The sequence below is a fragment of the Colius striatus genome, chromosome 10, assembly GCF_028858725.1.
Source record: "Colius striatus isolate bColStr4 chromosome 10, bColStr4.1.hap1, whole genome shotgun sequence".
Lineage (NCBI taxonomy): Eukaryota > Metazoa > Chordata > Aves > Coliiformes > Coliidae > Colius > Colius striatus.
Window position 1 is genome coordinate 31,405,256 of NC_084768.1, and position 27,748 is coordinate 31,433,003.

Genomic DNA, 27,748 nt, shown 5'->3' on the forward strand with positions numbered 1-27,748 from the left:
AGTTACTGACTGGGGTTAAACCATGACACTAAAATCAAGCCCAGTTATCCAGTCAGCCCTATGAAATGTCAGGGTGGTCATTAGGCAACCATATGTCTTAATTTGCCAATCTCCCCAAGAAGGTGCAAAACCTCCCAATTTTTTTTTTTTAAAGGTCAAAATGCAGAAGAGTTCTTCATTAAATCTCCCTACAAAACACTCTTATGCAGAAACAAACCATAAAATGTTCCTGGTTTTAATTCTGTTGACAACAGATTGTACATATTTTAAAAATGTAACGCTTAGCAGCTGTGCTGCCAGTCTACAGAGTTTGCATATATAGCTGTGATATTACCATACTCTATTATTCATAACAGGCAACAGACTTCATTCTTGGTCTTGTGAAAAATAATTGCAATTTGAAGCCAAAGTCTGACTGCAAAAACCACCCCAACGTAATGGCTGGATTTTCCAGAATTCGGGAGCTCATGTAATGGCCTGCATCTTCATTTAAATCAATTCATTAAAAAGACAAATTTGCTCTGATCTGTTCTGGAGAAAGCTTTCCAAGAGGTACATGGAGCTTATGTGAAACTCAGGAAAGGAAAAAGTTAGGTGGGCAAATAGCTTCTTCTCAAACAAATACTCAATGAATTAACCATAATCTTTCAACACAAAGCATGAGACACTCACACAGCCTGGAGATTCACTCACCAGGCAGAAATCCATGGTTGATGCATAGCTATTTATAGGAAGAATAACTGTTGGAAGGAGAAGTTACGGAGTAGTTATTCACATCTTCCTTTCCTCTACTATTGATCACATCAATGTCATTAGAAATATTGACAATCACCGCAGAACAGCACAGACGTTTGGTGCTGTGACAGTGACAGGCTTTTGTTCACCGTGGCAGTAACCACTTTACAAGCACCAACACTCCCTTGCCTTGGTGTGGCTGCTGTCTTGGACAGCAAAGTTCCTGCAACCATGAATGCTCCAACACAGGCTTCTGCACATACATCGAGTGGGATAAAGTCTCAGGCCAGACAACTACTACAGATAAATACAACACACATACGGAGAGGAAAAAAAACCCAAACCCATAACTACCTGTTACAATTTATAGAGCTGATTTAATTGTATAGCTTCAATAGATGAACCATACATCATCACATGAAGCTGAAAGATCTTCAGTCAGTGCACAGATGTGGGGGAAAAGATAGCAAATCTATGAAGGTTCATAAGGAAACTACATATAGAGGATGTTTTTAAGTCTCATTTTTTTAAATGGCACAGTCTCCCCTATAATCTCCCCATCAGCTCCTTTTGAGGAGTGCTAGAAAGTCAGAGAAGTCCACTGAGGAGGACTAAGGGCTGGTAAGACACTGTCACACAAAGTTGCTGTCAGATGGAAGAGAGTAACTGTCACTCGAGAGAAGGGTGAAAAAAACCCAGACAGAAACATCAGTCTCAGGCAATCTAGAGAAGACAGACTGGGAGCCTCTACCTTCTTGGTTCATAAATGAAAACAAAGAAACATTCAATTTAAGAAATAACACTGGCAATTCAAAGCCTGTGTGAGAGAACACTTTCTGTTTGTATACAACATTCCAGAAATTCCTCTGGGAATTCAATTCAGTGCTCAACAATCCTTCACGTCAGCAAGCCTTGCTTAGTGCCTGACCTGAACTTCCCAGCTGCTGTTTAAGCACAATATTTCTTCTCTTAGCAGAGGACAGGGAGGACTGACTTCTCAATTAGTCTTTCCATGCTGGCAGTGAGATGCTCGAGGTGAGGTATCGTTTCATTGGAAGCCTTATCAATGAGAGCAGAGCAGAAAGATTGTCTAATGTGTCTTCAAGATGGTACTCCTCATTTCTGCACATCACCATGTTATTTGTCCCTCTCAAAGCAGCATGGCATTGTTGACTCCTGCCTGGTTTCTGATCCATTAGCACTGTAAGACCTTTTCTGTATACCAGCTGTCTAGGCAGTTGTCTCTCATTCTGTATTTATGTAGCTGATTACTCCTATTTTCAAACATCTATCCACATTTTTCCTTATTGACATGCATCCTTTCAGACAGTTTCTCCAATTTGTAAAGATCATTTTGAATTCTAATGGTATCCTCCAACATGCTTGCAGCTCTTCCCAGCTTGTTGTTGCCTGCAAATTTAATAAGCATGTTCTCTATTCTATCAAAGAGATCATTACTGCAAATGCTGAATGCTTCCAAACTGCCAAATACCCACCCTATGAGCAGATGTTCCACAGGAAAAACTCTCATGAGGGAGCACTGAAAGCTTTACTAAAGACAAATGACATCTACTGCCTCTCCATTCACAAAGCCTGTTATCCTGTCATTAAAGGAAATTAGATTGATCTGACCTTGACAAATCTACATTGGGCATTATTCCTTTGCCCATGTGGATATAACAATATTTAGAGTTGTTGTTGTAATTAATAATGCTTTACAGAAGGAAGAATAAAAGTCCAGCTTCTTACAATGCCTAATTCTACATAGGAAATGGGAACTAATTTGAGTGTGATGAGAAAAGGTAAGAGTCTGGGATCTTTCCTTTCATACCTCCCTAAAACATGTAGCATCTGTTGGCCATCATTGTAGGCAATTCTGGGATAAACAGATCTTGAGTTTGATGCAGTCCAGCAATGATTATAACACAAAATAATTCACAGTCTCTTCTGCAATTTGACATAAACCTGGAAAATATCATGTAGTGTACTGCATGTTAGTCTTTATATGTTAGGTGAAGTTTCTTAAGTTTCTCAGTTACACAGGAAACTGTTCTCATGCAACATACTACAGAAATTTGAGCTCCTTTGCCTGGGAAACCAATGCTTTCTCTGCAACAGAAGGCTACGTGTTTAATTGAAAAGATGTTGAGCAGTCGATAGACGTTGACCGAAAAATACAGATTTCCAGGGATTCCGTCTTAACATGGAGGAAAAAAACCCCAATCATACTCTGCTCCTAGAACAAAGGCACACAACCCTGTAGCCATAGGAAGAGAGATCTATCCTAGCATTTGAGAAAAAGCCCTAAACTCAGGCAGTTAAATATGTTAAATGTTTCATGCATTTACTAAGGCAGAATCAAGGTTCAACAGGCAATCGTCAGAAAGGCCAAGTCCAAACCCTCGTGGCCTATAGTACAACCACAGAGCAACTTCAACAAAGAAAACTCTCTGTTTATACAATTGCCTCAAGAAACGGACCAATGTACTAGAACTCAAACTCCACAGCATTGATGTGAATTAATTCTCTCTACCCGTTCTGCGTGCTGTAGGATCAGAAGGACTGCCTCTGCTCTGCACCTCTGGGTCTTCGAGAGGCTCAGATGAGAGTAGTTCTAGCTATAGTCATAGAATGAATACACAGGAAATTTAGTTACACATGATATCAGCATCCTTTCCTCACGTTCACTTAATGATTTAGCATGCAATCTTTATATTATTCATCACATTGTTCTTCTATGGGTCACTCCCTTCCACCAATAAGTTCCATTTTCTTTAGGTTGCTGGAGTGCATCTGAAACATCAAATGTTTTCACAGACATTTTAGGCTTGAGACCTATGAATAACACTACTTTTTTTTTTTACAGGGTACAAAAGTATGTTTCCACTCTCTTTGGTTTTAAGAGCATCCAAAGACAATTTTTGCAGAGAGATCCAAAAAACACAAATGCCCAACTCATAAAATACAGCCCCCTGACTCAAACTTTGGCTGAAGACCAAGCAGAGCAATTTTCAGCCATGAAACAAAACTCATAAAAAGCTGGAAATAACAGGTTATAACTAAAGAACTTTGTGTAACCCCTGATAAACTGTGTGCAATGGAGCATTAAAAAGTATGTTGAGAGTCTTATATAGAGCACGTTTAAATGACAAGTCAATAGCCAGGACCAGGTGCCTGTTACATCAAACAGGAACAAGGGGAGCCTTCCCAGTTCTTGGGCTACCTTCATCTCATCTCCTGAGACTCACACTAAACTCTGTAGTCAGCATGCCAAGAATGAGAACACTGTGCCAAGACAATGCATCCCAGCCCTTTAGAGAAAACACTTTCATGTTCCCATGTGTTTTCATACCCAGAGTTTACTGATTCCCCCTGCTAGGACACATACCCTCCTTTATTAATTGCGCTGTAAATCAAATGTGAATGCACAAGATAAGTATGCTTCTCTAAGGGTTTTCTTGCATCCTGAAACTACTGAAAGCATCTTCATCAATATTTTAACTTCTTTGGCACTTCACAAGGTTTTCACCACTTATCACTCAGTTCTTCCAATGAGTCTTCCCTCTTGTAAAGGAAACATCATGTAAGAACAATATAGGAACAAGCCTTCTCACTTCCAAGCTGTGTTTTTTTTCAAATGCAAATATCTCAATCCTTTTTGAAACCAATGCATGGACACTGTCACATTTACCTCAATAGTGAAAAACTGTTTAGAATCTGAAAATCAAGGAAGTGCCATCTCTGCCTTACATATGGCCCCAAAAAGAATGCAAAAGCCACCAACTGGGTTTGACAAGCGGGTAAAAACCAACATTCCTACTGCCAGGCTCAATGGTGTTAATGCCAAAATTCAGAAGGGTTAATACAAATAGAGTTTTGCAGGGGCATAAAACCTCTCTGAGTAAAGCTGCTGCATATTTCCTGGCCTCTTTACAACCCCTGTTTCAAAACAACTGTTAACAAAACCGAAACAACAACAGTTGCACTAACAGTTGAAGTGAATATGGCCAAAAAAAAGAAACCCAGTGAAGAAAATATGTGAGTTTTGTGCTCTGATACCTAAGTACAGAGGCTCAAGAGGCATTGTTGTCTTCTCTCCATGTGGCAATTAACTTGCAAGGGCTTTTATCACTCACCTTTGAGGTGAATCAACAAAGTCACCACATGCAGAGTTTGTAATAAAGAAAACAAGAGAAAAGCAGCAAAAACAAGCAAGACTTCCCGAGTGCAATCTTCCTTTCAAATCTGCAATACTAACTAGTGCCAACAGTGAATTGATGATCCTTACTGTGAGACCATGGCTTCTTCCAGAGAACCTAGCATTGGCTCAGGTAGAAGAACACATGTAGCAGAGGCTAACCAAGCCCAAATCTCTTCTTGATATGTGGACTTCCTTCAGAGCATGAACTCTGAATGAAGTTATACTATTAATTGCTGGCAAAAACCCCTGGAATCATGAGTAACACATGCAATGAAGGACCATCTGAAAAGCACAGCGGGACTGTAAGTCCGTTCCAGTCCGTACTAAATGAAACAGAATCTATACTGCAATTATTTCTTTTTAATACCCTGTGAGTGCCCCTTATTGTGAAGGCTTAATGTTATGATGCATCAGAGAAAGCCCAAATGTAGCTGACACTCAAGGCAAGGTCTAGCATTGCAGGGTACAATTCACATACAAATGTAAAGCCATCATCCACTGTAAAAACGTGCTTTGCTTTAATTCAGTAATTATATGTCAGTAAAGTGTCTTGCCCTTAAAACTTGACTTCAAACTTTCAGCAGGCACCAACAAAATAAATGACATTTGTGTTTAGCATAGACAAAGCATTTGTTTAGCATAGACAAAGCATTGATTCTCGCGAGGAGTTAAATACAGCCTTCAATTAAAAGCAGCTTTTCAGCTACTGATACAAAAAGATGCACATCTTTTCAGAGAAAAAGCATCCATGAGCAGATGCCTTTTTTTTTTCCCCTTTTCAAACCAAACATGTTCACCATCAAAAAACATTGACTAACATTTTGAGGAAACAAATTTCACACTTTTGGTTGTTGACAAAAATGAGCTTGATCATCTTATATATAGTATCATTCTGAAGCACCAATATAACAAACAGATAATCAAAGGGGAAAAAAGCATCCCTATTACCATTTCATTGCTGTTTACAACCGTTCAGATAAAACACTGAAAGCTCCAGCAGACCTCATACTTTTCCCCCATCTGACGTCAGTACTTCTAGTGGCAAGCAGCAGCACCACAAACCATTTTATTTCATCAGTTTCCTGGCACTCCTCTGTATCTGCAAAGAATGTTACCATCACTACTATACTGTATTTTAAATATTTCCTTAAAGTACTCACAGTAGCCTCTGCAAATAGTCACAAGTGATAAACATCTGGGAATAAATGCAACCAACTTGGAACTAAATTTGGAAAGTAAGCTTTACCAAGCTCTGTAGTCAGCCAGTAACAGCAAGGGAAGATTACCTGAATCACACAATTACATGCACAGAATTATTCAGATGACTGGATAAGTTGGGATCCAGCAAAATGCACTTTAATGTACTTAAGGGCAGATATTCATGAGCAAAAACCCAAGAAATAAGATGCCCAGAAAAGGATTCCAAGGTCATTGTAGAGGACTATGGTACCAGCTCAACGCTATGGGTAAAAGGTCTCAAGTACCATTGTACTGGGGCAAGAAGTGGCCACTTCTCTTCTTGGTCCTTTAAAAAACATATTGAAAAGTCTGGAAAGTTAGTGAATACATATAAAAATTAACTCTGATCAGAGAACTGAAGACCAACTGTCATGTTTTAACCCCAGCCAGCAACTAAGCACCAAGCAGTCTGTCACTCTCACATACCCCCACTCTCCCACCCAGTGGGACAGTGAGGAAAATCAGTGTGTGTGGGGGGGGGGGAAGTAAAACTGATGGGCTGGGATAAGAACAGTTTAATAACCAAAATGAAATAAAATATAGCAATAACAATCATAATAGCAACAAAAATAAGGTGGTGGGTGGGGATCAAGCCCAGAGAGAGGAAAACTAAATCCAAGTGTTGCACAATGCAATTGCTCACCACCAATGCCTGAGCAGCGATCTGCCCCTCATGGCCAATTCCCTCCAGTTTCTATATGGGCCATGATGTTCTGTGGTGTGGAATAGCCCTTTGGCTATTTTGAGTCAGCCAGCATGGCCATGCTCCTTCTCAGCTTCTTGTGCACACCCAGCCTACTCGCTGGCAGGGCAGGGTGAGAAGCGGAGAAGACCTTGACACTGTGCAAGACCTGCTCAGCAACAACCAAAATATCCCTGTGTTATCAACATTCTTTTCAGTCTAAACTCAAAACATAGCCCTGTACCAGCAATAAGGAAAAAAGTATCCAAGCCAAAAGCAGGATATCAACCCTCCCTTTTTTAAACAACAAAAAGGACAAACTTTCAAACTCCTACACTCTTAACTTGCTTCTCAGGGAGATTGCATTAAATAGCAGGAGTCTCCATCCTAGCTGACACAGGTTGTAACATCCAGTGTCTGAACACAAAAAGCGCATAAACAAAGCTTGAAATAAATACAGATTTGTAGAAGTAATGATTACTTGCCATTTTTACAGATCACATAGGAGACGGGTAAATTCTCTACCATTTAGTCTTCAAATCATGATTTGATAGCCTCCTAAAAGCTATGTGCTAGCTCATCCACAGCTGTTAAAAGTAGATGCAGAAATTACTAGCTGAAATTATACAGCCTGTGCTATGCAGGTCAGAGCAGAAGACTACGCTGATCTGATTTCTGGCCTGAAAATCTATGAATCTACAGCGTAGATAAAATTTTAAGCAGGCAGTTTTTCTATATCACTAAGCCAGTAAGCACACTCTGTCTCAAAGAACGTGTATTAAATACATCAGCCCCTCAAGACTTGCCAACGGTGCCAGATAACTTACATGGACACTTAAACACAGAACTTCCCTTGCAAAGGCAAGAGAAGGCTATGCAGTTGGGTCTGAGTGGTGCAGACAGCAAGTGAGACTGCAAAGCAGCAATAAATGGGCTGAACAGGAGCCATGGTGTAAAGGCAATAAGTCAGAGCCTATACCATGGTCTTCATGCAAACCACTGGCCCCAGCATGTCGGTCCTGGAGATCAACAACATGCTCAGAGCTGCCTGAGAGTGAAACCCAGAGTAAGCTTGTCTGCCTGAACCTCTCCAGGCTCAGGAGCCACCACTTCCTGAAGGCTAGAAGACAAACCAGGAAGGCATCACTAGATATTTGTGCTGGTCTTACATCCTCCATAGGTCTTTGTACTAACCATTGCTGCAGAAGGGATTTGGGGCTGGGCAGACCTTTGACCTAGCAGCTAATGTTGATTGATGAATGATGTTGGCTTTAACAATAAATAAGGACAAATGACAATGCTGTGACCTGCTGTGGATAGCTACACAAACAAATCCACATAACTTCAGCAAGTGCTGGAGCTAAAAGGGGCATGGCTATAACAGGAAAAAAAATCGGTTGTCTACTCTAAACAAGGTGTTTGCTCTCATAGCATCCCTCCTACCCTGATGTCTGCAACGTTCAGTTACAAGCAGGCAGCATTTAGGTATTTACAGAAAAGTACAGAACCCATTTAAACCTAAATATATATGAGTAAAGACACCAAAAATAAAGCTGCACAATAACTGTGGTTAATATTTCAACCTGTCCTTTAAATGGTGCAAGCCCAGTGCCTCAGGTATAGGGGTTTTCCTATATGATATTTCACATGTTCTTTTCACTGGTGGAAGTCAAGGGAGTCAAGGCACAATTGCAGAAGATGAGCATTTGCCCGTGCTGCAATACCTGGATCCGTTTGTACCAATTACACATAGTCACTGTGTGCAGTGTTTGGGGACAGGCATACAAACAAGAAACAAAACCAGATGCATGACAGCAGCAGAGAAGCCTCAGGTGCAGTTTTTGGGATGAGACCCTTGCTGCCCAGCTCTGCAAAGCAGCCGTTTTCCAGACTTGCACAAAAGCAAGGCTCCTGCAGGGTGGCCCAGAGCAGTTGTATCTGGAGCTGAGCTGTTGCTGAGGCATCACTGGGGTATGAAGCAAAGAAGGTTGAGCAGGGAGTCAAAACCTGCCATGCTACTCCCAGGTCTCAGAAACACTAAAAAGGAATGACAGACAGCAGAGCTGGGGCACAAGCGAAACCAAGACACCATAACAAATGCTCCAGTACAAAACCTCCCAACCACACTTCAGCTGCAATGCAAAATCTCCAGCAAAACGCAGCTCAGCTGGAGCCCAGTGGCTAGAAAGGCCATCGGGGCTTTTCCTTTTCTCAACCTTCATGGGTATCAACATCTCACCTTTTGCTAGGTCTCCTCAATCCAATCAGTATCCAAGAAACATTGTTTATTGAAAAAAAAAGTATCTGTCCAATATGCAGGACTGTCAGAGACACCTCAGACTTACAGGTCCTTCCTCACTAGAAGTGGTGAAAGCCAAAAGACCTGCCTTGGACTTCCCTACCCCCTCAAACAAAAGCCAAGTTTGTTCTATCTTTAGAAATCCAAAGGTGCAAGCTGTTTGTTTACCAGGTATCACTTCACAGGTAGTTGGCCTAATGCTGCCTTACTTCTTTCTTTCTACAAGGTCACTTTTGAAGTGGTTTTCTTCCTCAAGCCCTTTGAAATTCTGTGCAAGACAAACCAAGATACATTCAGGTTAGAAAAGATTTTGGATGGGTCACCTAGTCTCTTCCTTTGGCTAATGGAAGCTGTGCCCAGGACTTCAAAAACAAGGCACAATTTTGTAAAAGACCAAGCCAGCAGTGAAACAATTGCTGATGATTTCTGATGCCAGTATTGATTTTGTTCCCCTTTTCTCTGCATTTTGTTTTGAGATGGGATTTTTCTGTTGTGTGGGTTTTTTAATTTCATTTTATTAAAGTAAATGACATCTTTCTAAAAGCTGGGAAAGAGCATCTTTTAGCTGGCAATTGAACTGAACATTACATGAAATCTGCAAAGCCATTTTTTCCCCCATGAACAATCAACCGCTGACAGACAGGGAAGCACGGAGTGCATAAAAAAAATCCACAAGCAAGCTGAGGGAGAAAGTGTAAAGCAGCCATCCTGAATCAGCTCTGAGCTGCACTAATGGAATTAGGGTCACCCTGACAGAAACACAGTCAGATCACAGAGAAAATTTAATAATTTCTTACTGCAGTCTGTGAAAGCCAGGGAGGATTTTAAGGTGTTTTCTGCCAAATTAGCACTTCTGTACCCACTGTTCATGCACACGTGCTCCTTCCTGCTCACCTTCTCCTAGCACCTCAGAGTGGCCTGGAAATCAGAGCTCCCACCCTGCTGGCAGGGAGGCACCCAGTGAGCCCCCCTTTTTCTGACACACTGCCACACATTTAACCTTTGGATGCCCCTTCAGTTCTTCAGTGCTGACATTATTCACAGCTCCCGTGAACTCAATTCCAGGAGCAGCATCACTGTGCACATCCAGCGCTAACTCTGCTAGGCGATACATACTCAATCTGGTTTATCTCAGGCACTAACCTCTAGTCTCTGCCAGCTGCCTAATCCTCAGGAAGCTATGGCAGCAACGCCGAAATGTGTTGTGACAACAACAGCTCCAGAGCACACGGGGGGCAAGGCAGGGAAGCCCTGGCTGTGGGTGCTCCTCAAGCACCCAGCCACAAGCCACAGAGCAGCCTGCTTCCAGGGATGCAGCACAGCCCACTCCCAGCCCTCCTTTCCTGCCCTTGATCTTCATTGTTCCTGCAAAAAACAATTTTGGGGGCTGACTCTAAAGCTTCCAAGTATAACCTTGCTCCCATTATCATGTTGTGTTCAGTTGGGGAAATGGAGGAATGCTTTGCAGATATGGAGCCTACCCATCCCTCCACTCCCTCCAAGCAGGGCTGCAATGGAGAAAAGGAAGAATCACAGTGGAATCCTAGAAACAGCCATATTACATCAGGAATCCATGTAAATAAATGATCCTTGGGAGGACCAGGATGCTCTGAGGACCAAAAAAACGAAGAGGGTGCCTATTGGGTACTCCTCTCCCAGCATCTATCTCCAGCTTTTACAGTAAGCTCCAACGTGTACGTACCTTCCTCTTGCTCTTCACTGCTGTCCTGAAGCAGGAGTCCCTAATGCCATATTCACTACTCTGTCTTGCCTGACTGCAACACCGATGGCAGGACGTGAAATATGCAGGGCTTGGGGATGATTTTTCCCCCCCCCCTGTGGAAGCACAGAGTTGGCTTTTCACACAGCTCCCTGCCAGCTGGCAGCAAGATTCGGTAAGGTAATACAACTGAAAAACTGTACATTGCTAAAATACACAGAGCACCACTTTCCATCCTAGGAAACCCTTGGTAAACCTGTGGCAGCTGCGGTGGGTGGTTAAAAAGTTGTTGTCCTGCAGATCTGCCTTCTAGATTACAAAAAGTAATTCAGAATCAGACTGCCCCTGAGAAAAAGACCTACATACAGCTAAACTTGCTTCTCAACACAGAAGCATTCCCTGAGACACCAACATTTGGCTCTGTTTCACATGCCAAGGTCCAATTTTGTTCCATTTAAGCATGTGGAAGTATTCCACAAAATTACCAAACCATGTCTACTGGAAGTTATCCTCAGGCCAAGAACTGTCCTAGGATATCAAGGCCACCAGCTTCAGCACACTTGATGGAATGGTTCTTTTCTCCTTCACAAGGGCCACGATAAAGATAATGAACCTCAAAGGATTTTCCTATATCTCTGAATGTTAAATATATACATCTTTCTGTCAGATTCCAGAATGGGCTACAATGGGTAGACAAAGTGATATGAGTAAGCATCTTCCAACAGCACCAGCAGACAGGGAAGAAAGCTGAGGAAGGAAATAGCTGCTACCCCCAGTTTAACTGGGCAGCTCAGACTTACACACTAATCCACTGCCTGTGCAAGCCATTCCCAGTGATGACAAAAACAGTGAATGTGTCTTTCATCACATCCTCCTTTCGTTCTTTTCTCCAGACTTTCGCTCTTTTCTCCAGACTTTCTACATTTACTTCTTCCTGTTCAGTCAAGGACACTTAGCATCACCAGTCTGTCTTCTCTATGATTCTATCATTCTTCATTCATACAGGCTCCTACCAACATGTATCAAGATCTCTCTCAGCTTTCACAAAATTACATCTTAATTTGTAAAGCCTGGTGCCTAAAGGTGGAGTGAGAAGCAGATGGTTGGTGGCAGCTCAAGACTTGCATCACAGCCACCTCTCTGCTCCAACTCAAGTGTCCCAGGAGCTCTGAGAGCTTTCAGAGGCATGGAGTGTTCACAACTGTCAGAGTCTGTAACAAATGTGCAATTGTTTGGACATTGTAAAAATAGTTACTGGTAAAAAAGAGGGAAGGAGGCAGCACAAATACTTGGAGATAGCCTAGCAATCACACACAAGTTACAAGACACAAGACTATGCAAACAATCCACAAGGTTTCCTGAACTCATAGCTCATTGAACAAGAATTTCCTACTTCGAGGTTATTTCAGTAGTCCACCATCAGCTAGGTTTCTCTCTTGTCTGTCCTCATCAGTGTTTTGTGCACAGTTTTTTCCTTGTCCTGGATGAGGCTAATCAAAGCCAGTCACAGACCATCAGGAACACAAGTGTGGACACAGCAGCTTAAAGCATGACCAAAAAGAAACATTCCACTCCAAGTCTTTCGAAATGCAGGTGAAGGAAAGCTACACCAGAAGGTAAAAACTTGCACCCTTTCCCCAGTAGTTCTCAGTCACCTGCCGACTCTGGAAAGACATCTCACAACTACACAAATTATGACAGCTGGTAAAAGAACATGGAAAAAAAAGTAACAGCAATTATTCTGACCCCAATACTTCTCTCTTCCTCTGCCCCCAATTTCCTTTACTCATCTGTACATGTTAGAAATCAAATTGCCAGGTTTTGATCTTGCAGCTACTACAGAAACACTTCCTGTGCTTGAATAAATTTTGTCAGCCTTTTTAGTTCCACTTGTGCCCTTTCACATACACACCGTTTATCCACATTGTACACACTGGAGAATAAAGGGATTTGGGGGGCATTATCCCTTGTCCCTCAGTGTTTCCAATACACACCAAGGAGGTTTAATATTTCTTGAATGAAATTTTGCAAGGTACTCAGGCTTTCCAAAACTGAATGTTACTTACTGTCTGCTCCTGCTAAAGGCAGCATCAAGCAGCAGAGGATGGCTGCTGGCACAGTGAGTACTGGAACGCAGAAGTTAGGCACCATATTCCAAAGTAGAGCAAGTCCTCTTCAGTCTGAGGCAAGTGGTCAGTGCATCCAGTGTTACAGACACAGACTTACTCCTGCAAAGAGAGGATGAGAAGGAAAATGATTAAATATGACACAGAGACTAACTGCTGGTATACCAAACTACATTGTAAAGACATAGTTACAGCTACTTTTGAAGTAAAATTTAACTGTCTTTCCTGCTTGAGCAGTAGAGCTCCACATTGATGTCCCCAGATCCAATAAATTGTTTTCAAGGGTCATGAGGCATAAATGCACACCCATCTCCAAGTTTATCTTCATGTCCTGGTCTATTATGGTCTATTAATACATCCTTTAGTTGCTCTTATGCACAATAAACAGCTCTGAGGTTGCATGCTACAATATAAGAAATAGTCTTAAGCTTGTGTAACTCTTCCTCAGCCATCTGCCCACGAGAGACGTGACTGATTGCGTATGTTTACAGTCAACTACGTGTTAAGCGTAGTTCAGCCTATCCAGCTGGGCTGGCATACACCAGACAAGTCTCGACGGGTCCAAGGAGGAGAAACAGAAGCTGAACTGAATCAGCTCTCAGTTTTCAGGGCTACCAGAGTCACAGCACAAGGTTCCTAAGAAGAGTGTCTGTAAAGAGAAGTTTTACTCAAACACCTAAACTTCAACATCCCATAAATGAAGAGGACTGCCTAAAAGGATTGAGGACTGGCCATTCCTTCTCCAAAACAAAGCAAATTATCTTGGAAACTGGCTTAACTCAGGCCTCTCCTTGATTATAGAAATTAAGATAATGCCTTGAAAAATCAAGTCGAAAAAATCACAGCAAGTAATTAAAAATAATGTAATTTTGTGTACCTGTTGTCTTCATATTTTCATGAAGATACTACATACTCATTTTACTTTCACCCAAAAGTCCAAGGTCTGCCTGGTAGGACAGATTTAAAAGGAGCCAGCAAGCCCCATTCCCTCAAAGGGACGATGCTCAGCAGGGACTGGGACTTACTCTCTCAGTGCTGGGCATCTCAACAGAAGCTCAAGAATTACTCAAAAGTTGATGAGATTGTTCTTCACTAAGCTGCAAGAGTTACCAGGAGCTGGCAACACAGCATTCATAGAGAAAAAACCCTCACCCTGGCAGATGCCAGCCCGAGTGGATCCCCTGAGTTTCCTTGAAGCAAAGTGTCTGCGAGTGCATAGGCTGTACGTGGCACAACCTGCCGCTCTTATTCGTGTTGGCAGACGTTTCAAAAACATGTTCAAAGCTGCTCTAACAAAGGTATTTGCATTTTGCTGGGTTTCTGGAAAGGGAAGTGTTTGGCTTTGGGAGGGGAGGAAGGGTTGGTTGGGGTTTTTTTTTTGGAGAACCTCTGAGCTTTTGGTGGAAATATCACGATATGAACATGTTTGCTTCTGCCAAAAACATAGTGCTCAAAGAATGCCAGCAATGACAGTGCTGAGGGAAATCTGCAAGGAATCTCAAGAGAATCTACCCAGGCAAATATTTACATCACATCATACTAACAAACAGCAGATCATGATTCTTCTCCATTCTGTTACTGTATTTGCACAGTAAATCTTTTCACACATTATAATATCATACAACACTGAGAAATCTTTATTTATGCCGTGTCTTCTACAGCCAAGACATCTGAAAATATTTTACAAAATAACCTAGTACTAACCTAGATGCAGGGAGAATACTGATCATCTCATCCTGCTTTTATTATCTCAATAAGAAAGCATAAATCCAAGTAAGCTCAGCAGCGAGATTTTGAATACTGCAAGAGGCTCTTCCTACCAGCCACACAGTTCTCTTTGCTGCTCTCCAACCTCCATATCCTCATTCATCTCTCACCAAAGAATTACTAAAAGCACCGTTAACATGTCTTACGCTGCAGAGACACAGACAGTTGCATCTTCAGAGCTGCACAAGCTCTGTTCCAACAGGAAACTGTTCAGTCCCCAGGCGGTTTGCCCGGTGTTAGCCAGCTCTCCAGATATGTCCCCCATGGGAATGGGAAGAAGTGCCTGGATTAAGGGTAAAGATGTCTCTAAATGTCTCTAAATTCTGCATGTGCAGTGGTAATTTGTGAGGCCCGGAGAAGTGAACCCACTGAAGCACGTTTTAAGCAGCATCACATCTGGCTCAACAGCAGCTGGGATCTTAAGAGGCTTCTCTTCTTGGGAGGGGAAAAAATAAACACCAAGACTTGAAATTACTGTGTCATAACTAATGATGTGTATCAAAACTCTCTCAGATTAGGACAGAGAACAAGTTTTACAGGTGGTGCTGAAAACATTTTAGGTACGTATCAGACCAGATGGGGGATGAATAGCTTTCAAAGAGCTTTTCCTCTTTCATTCACCTCCATTAACTGCAAAAGTACTTGATCTAACAGTGTGTCTCGAGTGCAGATTGCTCAGAAGTCACGTGAATGGCACCTCCACAGCCCTCATTCAGGAGTAACTCTCAGGAACACAAAAACCTCAGCTGAAGAATAGGTCTGTCTCTCAGTTTCTCTCTTCTTTCAATAAATGTGATCAAGCTTCTCTCCAGTTTCAAGCTTGACAGATTTATAACTTTCTCTCTCAAGCCCATGAGATACATACAATGTGCATCATGCAAAACTGATGAATTGTCAGTTTCCCTACCAGATGCTTTATAGACTTGATCTTTTTGCAACTGTTTAGTGCTCTATAATAATTTACCATCTGGTAGAAGAGACAGATTTTCTTACGCAAGACTGCTGTCTGTCCCTCCAAAGTTAACACAGCACCTTTGGCCCTTAAAGGGATTAAACTTTGCCACCTCCTCCTTCCATAGCTGCTCTGCCTATGGGAAAGTTGTCTGCATTCAATATTTAAAGCCCTTTAAATTGGAATGCTTTAAAATTTCATAAATTTCAGTAGTTGTCATTCTCTTTTGAAAGTGAACATATGAAAAAAGCCTCTCTCCGTGGTTCAGCTCTCCCGTTTTTGGAAGCGAGGTTCTCTCCCCCAACCAGACAACCCAATATTCAAAGCAAGGTGACACAGCCTTAGCTGAAGCTCAGTTAACCCTTAGAAGACCGGTGTTACTCAGAGTTTTGAACAGCTGTCTTAAACCAATGCTAAAGGTCACCTTTCCTGGGGCAGAAAGGCAGCCTAAGACAGAAGGTAACCATAAGCCAACTGACATTGGTAGATTTTGGTAAAAATCTAAATAGATACAGAGCCAGTGTTGCTTTGGTAAAATCAAGTCCAAGAGCAACTAACAAACTAATGCTCTTAAAACTCCTTGTGTATGTTTTGCCCCAACAACCCCCTGCATCTTCAAGCTGCCCTCTCAAGCATCTGGAATTGTCTGCCGATGACCGAAGTCGCTTCATCTGAAGGCCTCCTTTAATCTCACTGTTTTGGCTAGCGCATCACAACTAATGGTGCATTCAGGAGCACAAACACTGTAAAAGGTTTTTTAAAAATACACATATACTCTGCACGTGGTCCTGGCAATAATATAAACTGTTGACCACTTAACCCAAAAGGAGGCTGAAGCTGAGCACTCCAGATGGCTTTGTAAAAACAGCTTTGAGTTTAGCAATCTAAACTCCTTCCTCTGCTCCAAACTCAATGCTAGAACTACCAAGTGCTAGTTTGGCAGAAAAGTAGAAAGTGGGAAAGCACAATAACAACAAAAAAGCAAACTTCATTTAAATAAAGCTGATTTTGCTGTGGGGCTAGTGGATGGAGGAAAAAGAGATGGTCTTGAGAACATGCCTTCTTTCAGACAGGCAGAAAAAGCTGGACTCTATTTAAAACAGAGCCAAGAATACCAACAGCTCATATGGCACTAGGAAATTCTGGCAATGAGTGTGTCCCACAGGAAAGGGCAAAGAGATTAGAAAAAGCAGTCAACTTTAAAGAGTCAAGAGGCATTTCAAGCCAGCACTGAATAGCTCATGTCCTCTATGAACTGTCCCAGAAGCGAAACCGAAGGAAGCAATGTGTCATGTGGTATGGTGAAGAGAAGCACGTCCAAAGTAAGCCACCCGTTCCAAACCAGGGACAAAAATATTGCACTTAAATAGCTTTTTAAGCTACTTTGCAACCCCAAGGTATCTAAAAAGTCAGCACAAAAACATCCCCTTCAGGAACCCCTGTATGTCCACTGAACTGCCAAGCTCAGTTGTGTGTGCGACTGACACTACATTTGCCATGAAACACAGCTCAGAGACTCTCTAGAAACTTACAGGGCAGGAAGGAAATCCCAGTGCATATGCAATGTCCTTGCCTGACCTGGAGACTCTCCATAAAGGAACCTGAAACAATTGTGTTTGCTTTTCAAAGCAGAAACTTCTTAGAAATTCTCAACATGAGGCCAAGGATGCAGGTCAGAAAATAGTGAAGAAAGGGATAAACCTGCATCAGCTTCTCCCAGCTCTAATGCCTGTGCAACACATAACAGAACTCTGTTTTCCTCTGGACACCTACCCACACCTTCAGATTTAAACACAGATACCAGTGCTGCAGAGGGACCCAATCACCACGATACTCTGGTGATGCTGCACAAATGATGGCAATTAAAAAGTGACCGAGCAAGGGGCAGGAGTATGTGCCACACAGAGCACTGAGGCAGCTATTTGTTCTATTCAAAATGAGAACAATAATTGGCTACAGCTTAACTGCTTCACTCTGTATGAACACTTCATCTTTGCTCTGAAGGAGGAAGAGGAAAACCATGATGCACCGTGTTATTCAAGACCATCATACTGCACACATTAAAAGTTGTGGAAGCAGTTACACACAAGTTAATGACTTCTGAATGTTTTGCTTCACTACATTAGTATTCCTTCAGCATACATTTCTTTGTGCTTTTCTGTGAGAAATATAATATAAAGAGACTTGGGGAGTACAGCAATATGGCCAAAAAAGACAAAATGAGTCTCATTTCACTCCCAACTCCCACATGCAGGGAATGTATTAGAGAGATTCTGTAGGGAGATATATGAAGATGGCAACTCTAGCATAGATTTAGGGAGGTACTTCATATGAACTTGTAATACAGTAAAAAGGCCAAAAGCTAAAGCAACTGCTACATGAGCAAAGGTATCACCTCCAGGACTCAGGTGTGAGTAGGCCTAGAGCATCAGTTTGAAGACTCAAACCATCTGGAGAGAAGGAATGAGCAAAGCAATTCGGGAACCGGGAAGGATAAAATCTCTGTCAAGTCGCAAGCGCTAGACAGACTGGCTAAGCAAGATGGGGATTTGATAACCATCTGTAAGTACATGAAGGATACAAACATCAAGAAAGGAGTGGAGGAGTATAATTAGCCACGGGCATAGAACCGAGCAAAAGAAAGTGTACGTGGAGTATTCTCCGCAAACTCTCAATAAAAAAGAAGGAGAAAAAACAGAAGCAAGAACAAACCTCAACAGGAAAATGTTTCATCATCTGTTTGGATGGAAATAAAAAACAAGATGGGGGAGGGGGGGAACACAAAAAATAAGCCCCCCAAAATACCCCAGAATCCTGGGGTAGGGGAGACAGGGGACAGACCCCAAATCAACTCTGAATAGAGGCAGATTGGTGTGACGAAATACACACAGCACAAAAGAACAATTCAGAATTACCTCAGAAGGATTCTCCTTGTTTCAGCAAAGCATTAAAAATAGAAGTGTGAAGACTTTAGCAACAAACTGTCCCAGCTACTGATCTTTGTGGTCCTGAACACACAATCACTGCTTGACCCAAGGAGAGGAGCAGAGGTAAAGAGAAGCATTTAAGCAGGATGCAAGCACAGCTTGGATACTACTGACAGCTTTATTAGCTACATTTGCTTCTGAAGACATTAATTTCTGAAGGTGTCATTGCCTGCAGACAATCCCAGATAAAAAGGAGGATTTTTTTCCACTGGAACAAGGATTATGAAGGGCTATGTTAAATAACTATGGTGATAAGTCAAAGCATCCACTTAAAATATAGATCAGCCTTGAGCCTCATCAGCCTAGCCATCATTCACAGTAAGCACTAAATACAGATTGCTGTAGATCACCCTACCCAAGCCCATAGGCTCTTAATGCTTGCTGTAAAGTCTCCTTAAAAGAAGTAAACTATTGCACATATCACCTTTTCAAAAGAGGTCTTCTACAGAACAGGCTAAGCAGTGCAACCAGATGCATGGATTGAAGATATGTGGCAGCAGAAAATACTGCAAAAGTTAAAAGAAATTCAGCTATTTTTTAGCTATTAGCAAACTCTATCAATGAGTCAGCTTCTTCCACAAAGCAAGAACTCCTGTGATTTCTCCACAAATTACTACACACACGACAACATATTCTTAATACAAACAACAACGTCGTTACATTACTGTACTTGCATTCAGTATGATAAAAAACAGTGTAAAGATTAAAATCACAAAGCACCAAGTCCTCTTCTCCAAAACCCAACTCTTTGGCATCAAGTTCTGCACAGCCAGGAGGTAGAATGAAAGACTTCAACCTAAAGAGAGTGAGAGCTGAGGAACACAGTCCTTGTGGGCTCAGTGCTTAAACACGCTGCAGCTGACGGCTGTTTACTGTACAGCTGTGGTACTGTTTATTCCTGCAGCTGGCTCCAGCAATGCCAGACACACTGGTTCTGCATCTCTCAGGCTGACAGACAGGCAAAGCATAGCAGATACAAGATCCACTGAGCACCAAAACGAATTTCAACCAAAACAGCGAGAATGAAAATGATTGATCAGACAAGGAAAAATCTGTCCTTCCTTCCCTTTGAGGACTCCCATGGTATCTGCTGGCTCGGGGTCAACCTAAATCTTAAATCAACTTAATTCAGAACTAAATAAGTTTCTTATAAGAATGCTTTTGCTCTCCCCACAAGTCAGTGTAGAAACTTTTCAGAGACCTCTTGGAACGTGAACAAATTGTAAGCTCTGGCCTGAGCATTTCAAGCAACTACTGAAAGTGTTTTCCTTAAGAGTCCACAAAAGTTGGACCCTATGAGAACATGTTCTCTAGGGCATTCTGTTATTTCCTCAGCAATTTTTGCTTCAACCAGAGTACAAGGTATATAAAGAACTTTCTTCTGAAAGTGGCTCTTTTTAATGAAAAAACCCTTACTTCTGCTGGAAGTTCAGTTATGTTTTATATAACATAGCATACTGTTGAGGTCTGCTCACTTAATGCTTTTCAGATTAATAGCTCATTTCAAATCTGCTTTTGCCAAGACTTCAGTTTCTGAAATTTGCTCATCTTTCATGTTTGGAAAGACCATGCACAACACTAGTTATCAGGAACAGTGTTGTCAGCAGGAGCAGGGAGGTGATCGTTCCCCTGTACTCGGCTTTGGTGAGCCTGCACCTCAAATACTGTGTCCAGTTTTGAGCCTCTCTCTACAAGAAGGACATGGAGGTGCTGGAGAGGATGCAAAGGCAGGGTACCAAGCTAGGAAAGGATTTGGAGCACGTTTTAAATGAAGAACAGCTGAGGGATCTGGAGCTGTTTTGCCTGGAGAAAAGAAGGCTCAAGGGAGACCTTAGAGCTCTCTACAACTACCTGAAAAGAAGTTGTAGGAGGCAGGGGTCAGTCTGTTCTCCCTGGTAAAAAGCAATAGAACAAGAGGAAAAGGCATCATGTTGTGCCAGGGGAGGTTCAGGCTGGATTTAAGGAGGAGTTTCTTTACTGAAAGGGCTGTCAGGCATTGGAATGGGCTGCTCAGGAAGGTGGTGGAGTCACCATCCCTGGAAGTGTTTAAGAGACAGTTGGATGTTGCACTTAGGGAAATGGTCTAGTGGTTGATAAGGCTGGGACAAAGGCTGGACTTGATGATCTTAAAGGTCTCTTCCAGATGAAACAATTGGATGATTCCATGTTTCTATGATATTTAGAAGCTAAAAACTGATGGAAAGCAATAATTTACCTTTCTGGTAGTACTCTTCTTTTCATGAATTGCCATTTTCAACCTGACATCATCCAAAAAGCCTAATTTTCACACAAGACAATGACAGTGATTTGTCTAAATTATCTTCTATGTATAGACATTAGTTATTCAAAGTCCACTTTGGATCTTTCAGTTTTCATACTCATTATACTTTATACACTGCACTACTAATACCGGGGAGTTGGGTTTCTACATTTTCATCTCAAACAGCTTCTCAAACCTGCCATCTAGCTAGCATGAATTTTTCCCAGCCTTACTAATTTAACTGCCTTTCCCAGCTTGCTTTCTTATGTTCCACTATTGGTTTCAAACCACATCAAGGAACCCGTTCAACCCCCCCTCCCTTTTTCTACTCTTTTTGTCTTCCATTTTAATCTTAAGAGATGTATTGAATACCTTGTTCACTATGAGTTGCCCTTTCTGAAGTTTAGCATCATTCTCAACATTTTGATCTTCTTGGCTTGGCTCCTCCGAGCTCAATGACCATACTCACACACCATGTGCACCGTAGTTGTGGCCACTCCTGAAGGCATAACACGGGGATCCTACAAACAACTTTAATCTTGCTGACTCATCAGCACTTCGACAAATACATGGATGATTAAATAATGCTGAGCAACTCCATGTGTCTGGAGTTATTTTAAAGTTGGGCTCTGGAAAGCGTGCATACGCTGGCGACAAAACCTCCACCCACCATCTCGCAGCCACTGTCACATTCAGCGATCGAGTAAACAGGACTTAACTGCTTTGATCCTGCTAACAGAGATGATAATCCTTCTCCACGGGTCTACCAAGTGCCCATGACGTGGCAAGTTCACAGACACATCTTGTCTGCCATCCTTTCTACGCATGGTCGACCCCAGGAGGGGAGCAGCACTGCTACATCAGAGAGGATCCCAGCCCCAGATAGCGTGTGTCATCCAGCTCAAAGACCATGCAGGAGAAGACAGCAGCTGCCACAGGACTGGCTGCTTCCTAATGCCACCACTTAGCAGACAACTTATGCCCAACTGAAGGGTTTATATACTCGATTAAACTTTCTGTAATTCTCATCTTGTGAAACTATGAACGTTTTCAGTTCTAGATCTTGGAATTATTCTCTCCTAAAGGGTTTTTAAGTTAATTATATCATAGTTGTTATTACTGTCTCAGCCACAGGTACTGCTTTGAACCCCATTATTGTGTGTGTTAACTGAGGGCTAAAATAAGAAGAACTGCTGCTTTGGTGTGCTCTCGAGTTAGCCTTTCCTACAAACTGCTTCTCTAACCTTTGCCCAAACATTATGTGTGCTCAGTTGATATGCAGGTAGTTAACAGAGCCTAGTAGGGTAAATGGGCTTATTACGTTTATTAAACTGACTTCTCTCCATGTAGAACGCCCCCAGCATCTTGCAGTCCTCTGGCTCTGGAGGCATTTGGCTGTTACCATGGAAGACAGCACCCAGAAATTCTCTTCACAACTAATAAGCAGGAACTATGAAAGCACAAGGTTCATGCAATTGCCTTCTATATGAAAAATGAAAACTGTTTCTGTAACCTATAAAGAAACCAAGATGCAATCAAGTTTATTGTAATAAGATGCTAAATTTATGATTAGTTCTTTCTTCTTCCTTCTACTAAGGCCCCCTTACTTTCCTTTGCAAAAAGAAAACATCCTCTGAGATAGCATGTACTACATAGTACCCAAGCCATATTAAAGGGATGTAAATAAAAATCAAGCTCTAGGTGGAACATAATGCTTATTGAAGACAAACCAAAGGTCTGTAAATTAAGAACTCCCGAATTAACGGTGGCAAAGTCAGTCTTAACTCTGACTCTGTCCAAAAATGCAATTTCTCTCCTTCAGTAGCACTTCAGGGTATAGATTAAATTCATATTTCTTGCATCACATTCTCTACTCTAAGATACAAAAAATACATCTACACATCCAATTTTGTCTCACTCAGTCAGATCTGAAGCTGTATGTTCAAAACAGTTTGATGGAAGATAATCAATTAATAGATTTTACAAGTCTTCTTTGTTTGGCAGATCAAAGCAGTAGTTTCCTAGTTACTTCCCGGCTAGAGGGACTGAGATAACAGCTGCATCAAGGCTGCAGCAAATCCAACATTTTCTGGACAGACCAGTCATTTTCCATCTTTCACGCCACAAAGCAAATCCCAGGATTTCACAGGAGTCAAACAAGCCAAACCTGCTTCTACACTCATGTTTTCATGCACATGTTCTGCAAGCAAACTCACATGTGTGGACCACACACAAGTGAGGGAGCAGACAGGAAAGCTCCACGGGGCCACAGATCCACGCCGCTTGCCATCTTATCAAAGATGCACAACCTCATCTGCTTCAGATTAGAAAGATGAGAAAAGGTGGGAGGCTAAAAATATTCTGCATGTTTTAATGAAGCTGTAACGATTGCCTCTCCCAACCTCAGAACAAAATCCAAAACATACAGCAAAAGTAAACAACTTTACCTTTCAGGTACATTGGGCACATCACCATCCCTGCACAATGCTCACTGCCTCTTGCACCTCCTGCACCTCCCATCGACCCTCATTCACCATCAAATCCATGCTAAATGAATGTGGAGTTTTGCTTTCAATATCCAGCATGGGTTTTTTGGTTACTAGAAAAGGCATGCTTTGCTAGCCAAGGGTATTGAGTGCATGGAAGCTGTGTAGCTACTTCAATGGCTTTGGCATTTCTACACTCAAGAGGCAGCAGGGGAGATCAGTTCTTACATCCAGCGTGGCACAGACATACAGATATAAGATATTCTTCACCCTTCAGCAAAATTCCCCTCCAAGACATCCTATGGTTTTGGAAGTTTCAGGTCTTGCAACTCAGTGTTAAGGCATTCAAAGGAAAATAAAAAGCACCACCCTAACACCTCTGCTTCCACGAGATGGTAGCTTGCTTCTGATTTTTGTAACTCAATCTTAAAAATTCCTTCTTCCCCAAACTTTGAGAGCATTTCCTCTGGATCTCAGTTACACCCTTACAACTTATGTTTTCTCTTTAACAGAGAAATGCTCTCATGCTAACGGCCTGACTCAAGATAAACCTGAATCCTAATAAAAGATCAACCTCAAAAAAAATTACCTCACACAAAACTGCCCTTTTGTAATGGAGGCTTCTGCCAATAGCAGATGGAAAGACCTTTGAAAAGTAAGACATCCCATATGCCATCTGCAGTAACTTTGCAGCTTTACTGCTGAAATTATCCGCTCTTTCCTTCCAGGCCACCACCTTTACATGACCTTCAGTAAAACATAAAGAGGATAACAGATAATGTGCAGCTTCTTGGGGTACTATTCAGTAAAACCTAAGGAAAGAAAATTACTGCTAGCTGCTTTTTCAATCCATTTGTACATTAGTGTGCTGAAATACATACTTGGAGCCATCAAAACCTGATTCAACATACATTTTACAGTACTTAGGAGGAAAGCTATTTTAATTTTTGTTAGTTGCCAGAATGTAAAATCCTGAAGGCAGAAAGCTTCCATCGGTAAAACAGAAGAGATCTTAAAGGGGAAAGAGATTACTGAGCTTGATGAAGAACAAAGGAAAGCTTAACCAAGTCCTATGTAAGTACAGCTCTAAGGAAAGGAATAGCCCCTGTTCCTCCAGATGGCTGATGCTGGAGTGGGGCTAACGACACAAGATGCAGCACCTTGTTCATCAAATCCAAACATCAAATTAACAGCAGCGCAAAGCAACTCCTCAAGCTGCCAATAAAGAATGGCTCCAAGGCCCTTAGTGACGTATGAGGAACATGCTCCAAGTTTTAGGCATTTACTTTTGGCTGTGCAAAGCCACCAGACATCCAAGCCTTTTCTTACCTGCAGACTAACGCACTGAAGTGGTTTTTACAACGTTCCCCCCAGAAGCTCATTTGTTCAGAGTTCACAGCTCTATGTCCATTGCTTCTAGACCAGTGCCCAGCTCATTAGCTAAAGCACACCTGAGCTAGTCATGAGAAAAAGGGTGGCTTTACAGAATTAGCTAGAGCACACAACACTGTGTTTGTGCCAGTTCTGTGTTTTAGTCTGGCTATAAGAAGGCAGGACAAAGTTACTGCCTCAAAATGTATTGAATCAACTTGAATTACCAGCTGATGCTTGCACTAGTACAGCATTCTACACCACATTACCTAAGGTACATGACCCAGAATATAACGGATATAATAGATTTTCTAAGGCCTGAGGCATCTGCTACCACTTGCTGAAGACCTTTTCTCAATGCAAGGTGTAATGCATTTCATAGAGGCAAAAGGCAAACCTCACACAGTTTCAGCTGAGCCATGCTCTCACAGCTATCCTCTTTCCATTTCCCAGGAGAGTAACCAGAGCCCTAACTTCAGTTCCTTGCTTACTGAAGGGACCTGATGCTGGAGCTCACGTCCCTAGTTGCTTGACCTCCAGCCAGTGCATGGATTCTGCATCACTCAAATCTCTCTCAGCACCAAGAGGCAAAGGGCACAGTTGTTTTTACTGGTAGGCTCTTTATGAGCAATCTCTGCTTTGGTTTTATCCTTATGAGTTGTAATAGTTATGCACATACACAGACAGCTTGCAATCAGTGTACTCTGAATTAAATTTTAACCAATTTATGAAGTATTGAAAACCACGACATTTTTTATAACATTTTAATTGTAGTATTACAGGACTCATCTGGTAACACCTAATTATAATCCTAAATGAGCAGTAATTAACAAGCTATTTCATGATGCCCGAGTCCACAAGGTCAGGACAGTCCTGCAACAGGAGATGCTAGTGTGCACCCTGCAGAAGGGAGGCCAGTCTATCTCTGGAATGCACTCAGTCCCTGATTTCCACATCAGACCATCACATTTTAGAAACTGTAGGGAATCTTACCCATGAAGTAGAGGACTTGCTGTACTGCTGGATCCCTGTCAGGAAACGGGCAGCTCTGCTCCTGTCATAGCATACATATCATCAGTGTAAGCTCATTTGAAGTGACACGTGCCAACATTATGACACTGGTGGGGAAGGCAGGAGCAGCTCCAGCAGAAGCAAGTGTTCTGTGATTCTGATTCTCATCCACAAGGTAGTAAAGACCCCAAAATGGGATGGGTTGAGGACAGAAGAATGAAGGAGTCTCTCTTCTTCACAGAGAAGTCATAGCACTGCTATTGCTTGAAAAAAATATTTCACTTTGACATGGGGAACACTTCAAATTCACTCAACGCTTACTAGCAGGAGGAAGGATGGTACTGCAGACAGAACCACACATTTCAGGTCATTTACCACTGACCTGGACGTTATCCCAGAAATTTCTTGGAAGCAATTAGCCTTCACTCTATAGCTAGTAAGTTAAGTCTTTGTACCTGGTAAGCATCCACTGGGCATTTCAAAAGCATCTGTAGCAGAGAGGTACCCCACCAGCAGCATTTCAGGGGTCAACTGGCAAAGGTTCAAAGCCCAGAGGCTTTGTTTCAGAATATATTACCCTTTGCTGACAGCTTGAGCTTAAATTTCATTTTTATTTTATCCTTTTAAAAGAAAAGTTCTTTGAGGGTTGAAGTGTGAGGGAGAAAAATCTGCCTAAATCATATGCAATGTACAAGGCAATTTTCTCAGAGGGAAGAGAAGGTTTCTGAAAAGGGCTTTGTCACAGACTCATGTATCTGTCTTCTGTTTTCCCTTTTACCACTTTTTCCCCTGTCTTCTAGTGGAAATGAATCTCAAACTTCCCCCAGGAAGAACACGAGCCATTCCTCACTGCAGGAGATGGCAACAGAGCGGGGACTTGCTCCATGCAGCTGGTATCCTCTCTGCCTGCAGGAGCAATGCACTAGATATTCTGAACTAACATTAAAGACATGGTAACATTTGGAAAAGTATCAGTGATCAGCTTTTTAAACAGAAGAACAAAGTACCCAGGGCACTGTCAGGACTAAACCAGCAATCCAGCTCTGGGAGATGCTGGCAACAAAAAATGTGGTTTAGGCATGCAGGTGGTTTATGAGAAACAATTTGTTTACAGCCCCTTTAAAAAGAACACACGAAGGCACTTGAATAGCTATTCCTCATGAAGCACTGCTCTTCACAATAAAGCTTACTCTGTCCTCCAAGCTCACAGAGATAATTCCCGACAGATTCACCTCCTGCGTCACACTGAGGGCACTGGCAGTAAAGGGCTGCTTAAGGCGCTGCAGATTCCCCACCGCCCTGTTGTGCTGCCATCTCACCACAGCAGCACTAAAGCCTTGCATCAAGATGGGCTATGCTGGTGTACATCTCTGCACAAAAGCATCCTGGGCTTGCTCTTCAGCTAAGACTTAAGAGGCTTCAGAAAACTTTGCAGTCCCGTCAACCTGCTGTCATCCAGACCAGAGCGTGCCTGTGACCTGGCATGCCCTGAGGAAGTCAGCACTGTCTGATGGAATTTTTACAAGTGCAAAGGAAAACAAAAAGTATGTAACCTCCTTGACAGTGTCCATCAAAAACCAGTTAAGACTCATACTGCTAGCTGAAGCAAACTCTGGAAAGTGGAAACCTTTGCTCGGCAAAGGCAACCGGCAGGTCTTGTGCAAGGACGGAGATGAACAGTTGGGACTTCACGAGATACAAATATCCCCCTGCATATTTCTCCACCAGCAACCATGGAAAATCATGTCCCTTGATTAGCCAGCAAAGCTTCTGGATACACCACAGTTCCTTTCACTTATTAGTTCCCCACTGACTGCCAGAAGTGTGCCCAAGGCCTGCGCTGCCACATGCTTGTCCTGGCAGTCTTCCCCAGGAGGGCCACACATGGCAGTGCTGTGCTCCAAGTCCTGTT

At 42.2% G+C, this 27,748-nt stretch overlaps 1 protein-coding gene across 3 annotated transcripts in view; it reads right to left on the reverse strand.

Moving 5' to 3' along the window:
- Nucleotides 1-27,748, reverse strand: part of PTPRF (protein tyrosine phosphatase receptor type F) — a 390,398-nt gene that overhangs the window by 238,884 nt on the left and 123,766 nt on the right. For all 3 annotated transcript variants that reach the window (XM_062004246.1, XM_062004247.1, XM_062004245.1), the window contains exon 3: nt 12,943-13,104. In XM_062004246.1, coding sequence (XP_061860230.1) covers nt 12,943-13,027 — 85 coding nt within the window. In that variant the 5' untranslated portion in view covers nt 13,028-13,104. The remainder of the gene's footprint in view (nt 1-12,942; nt 13,105-27,748) is intronic.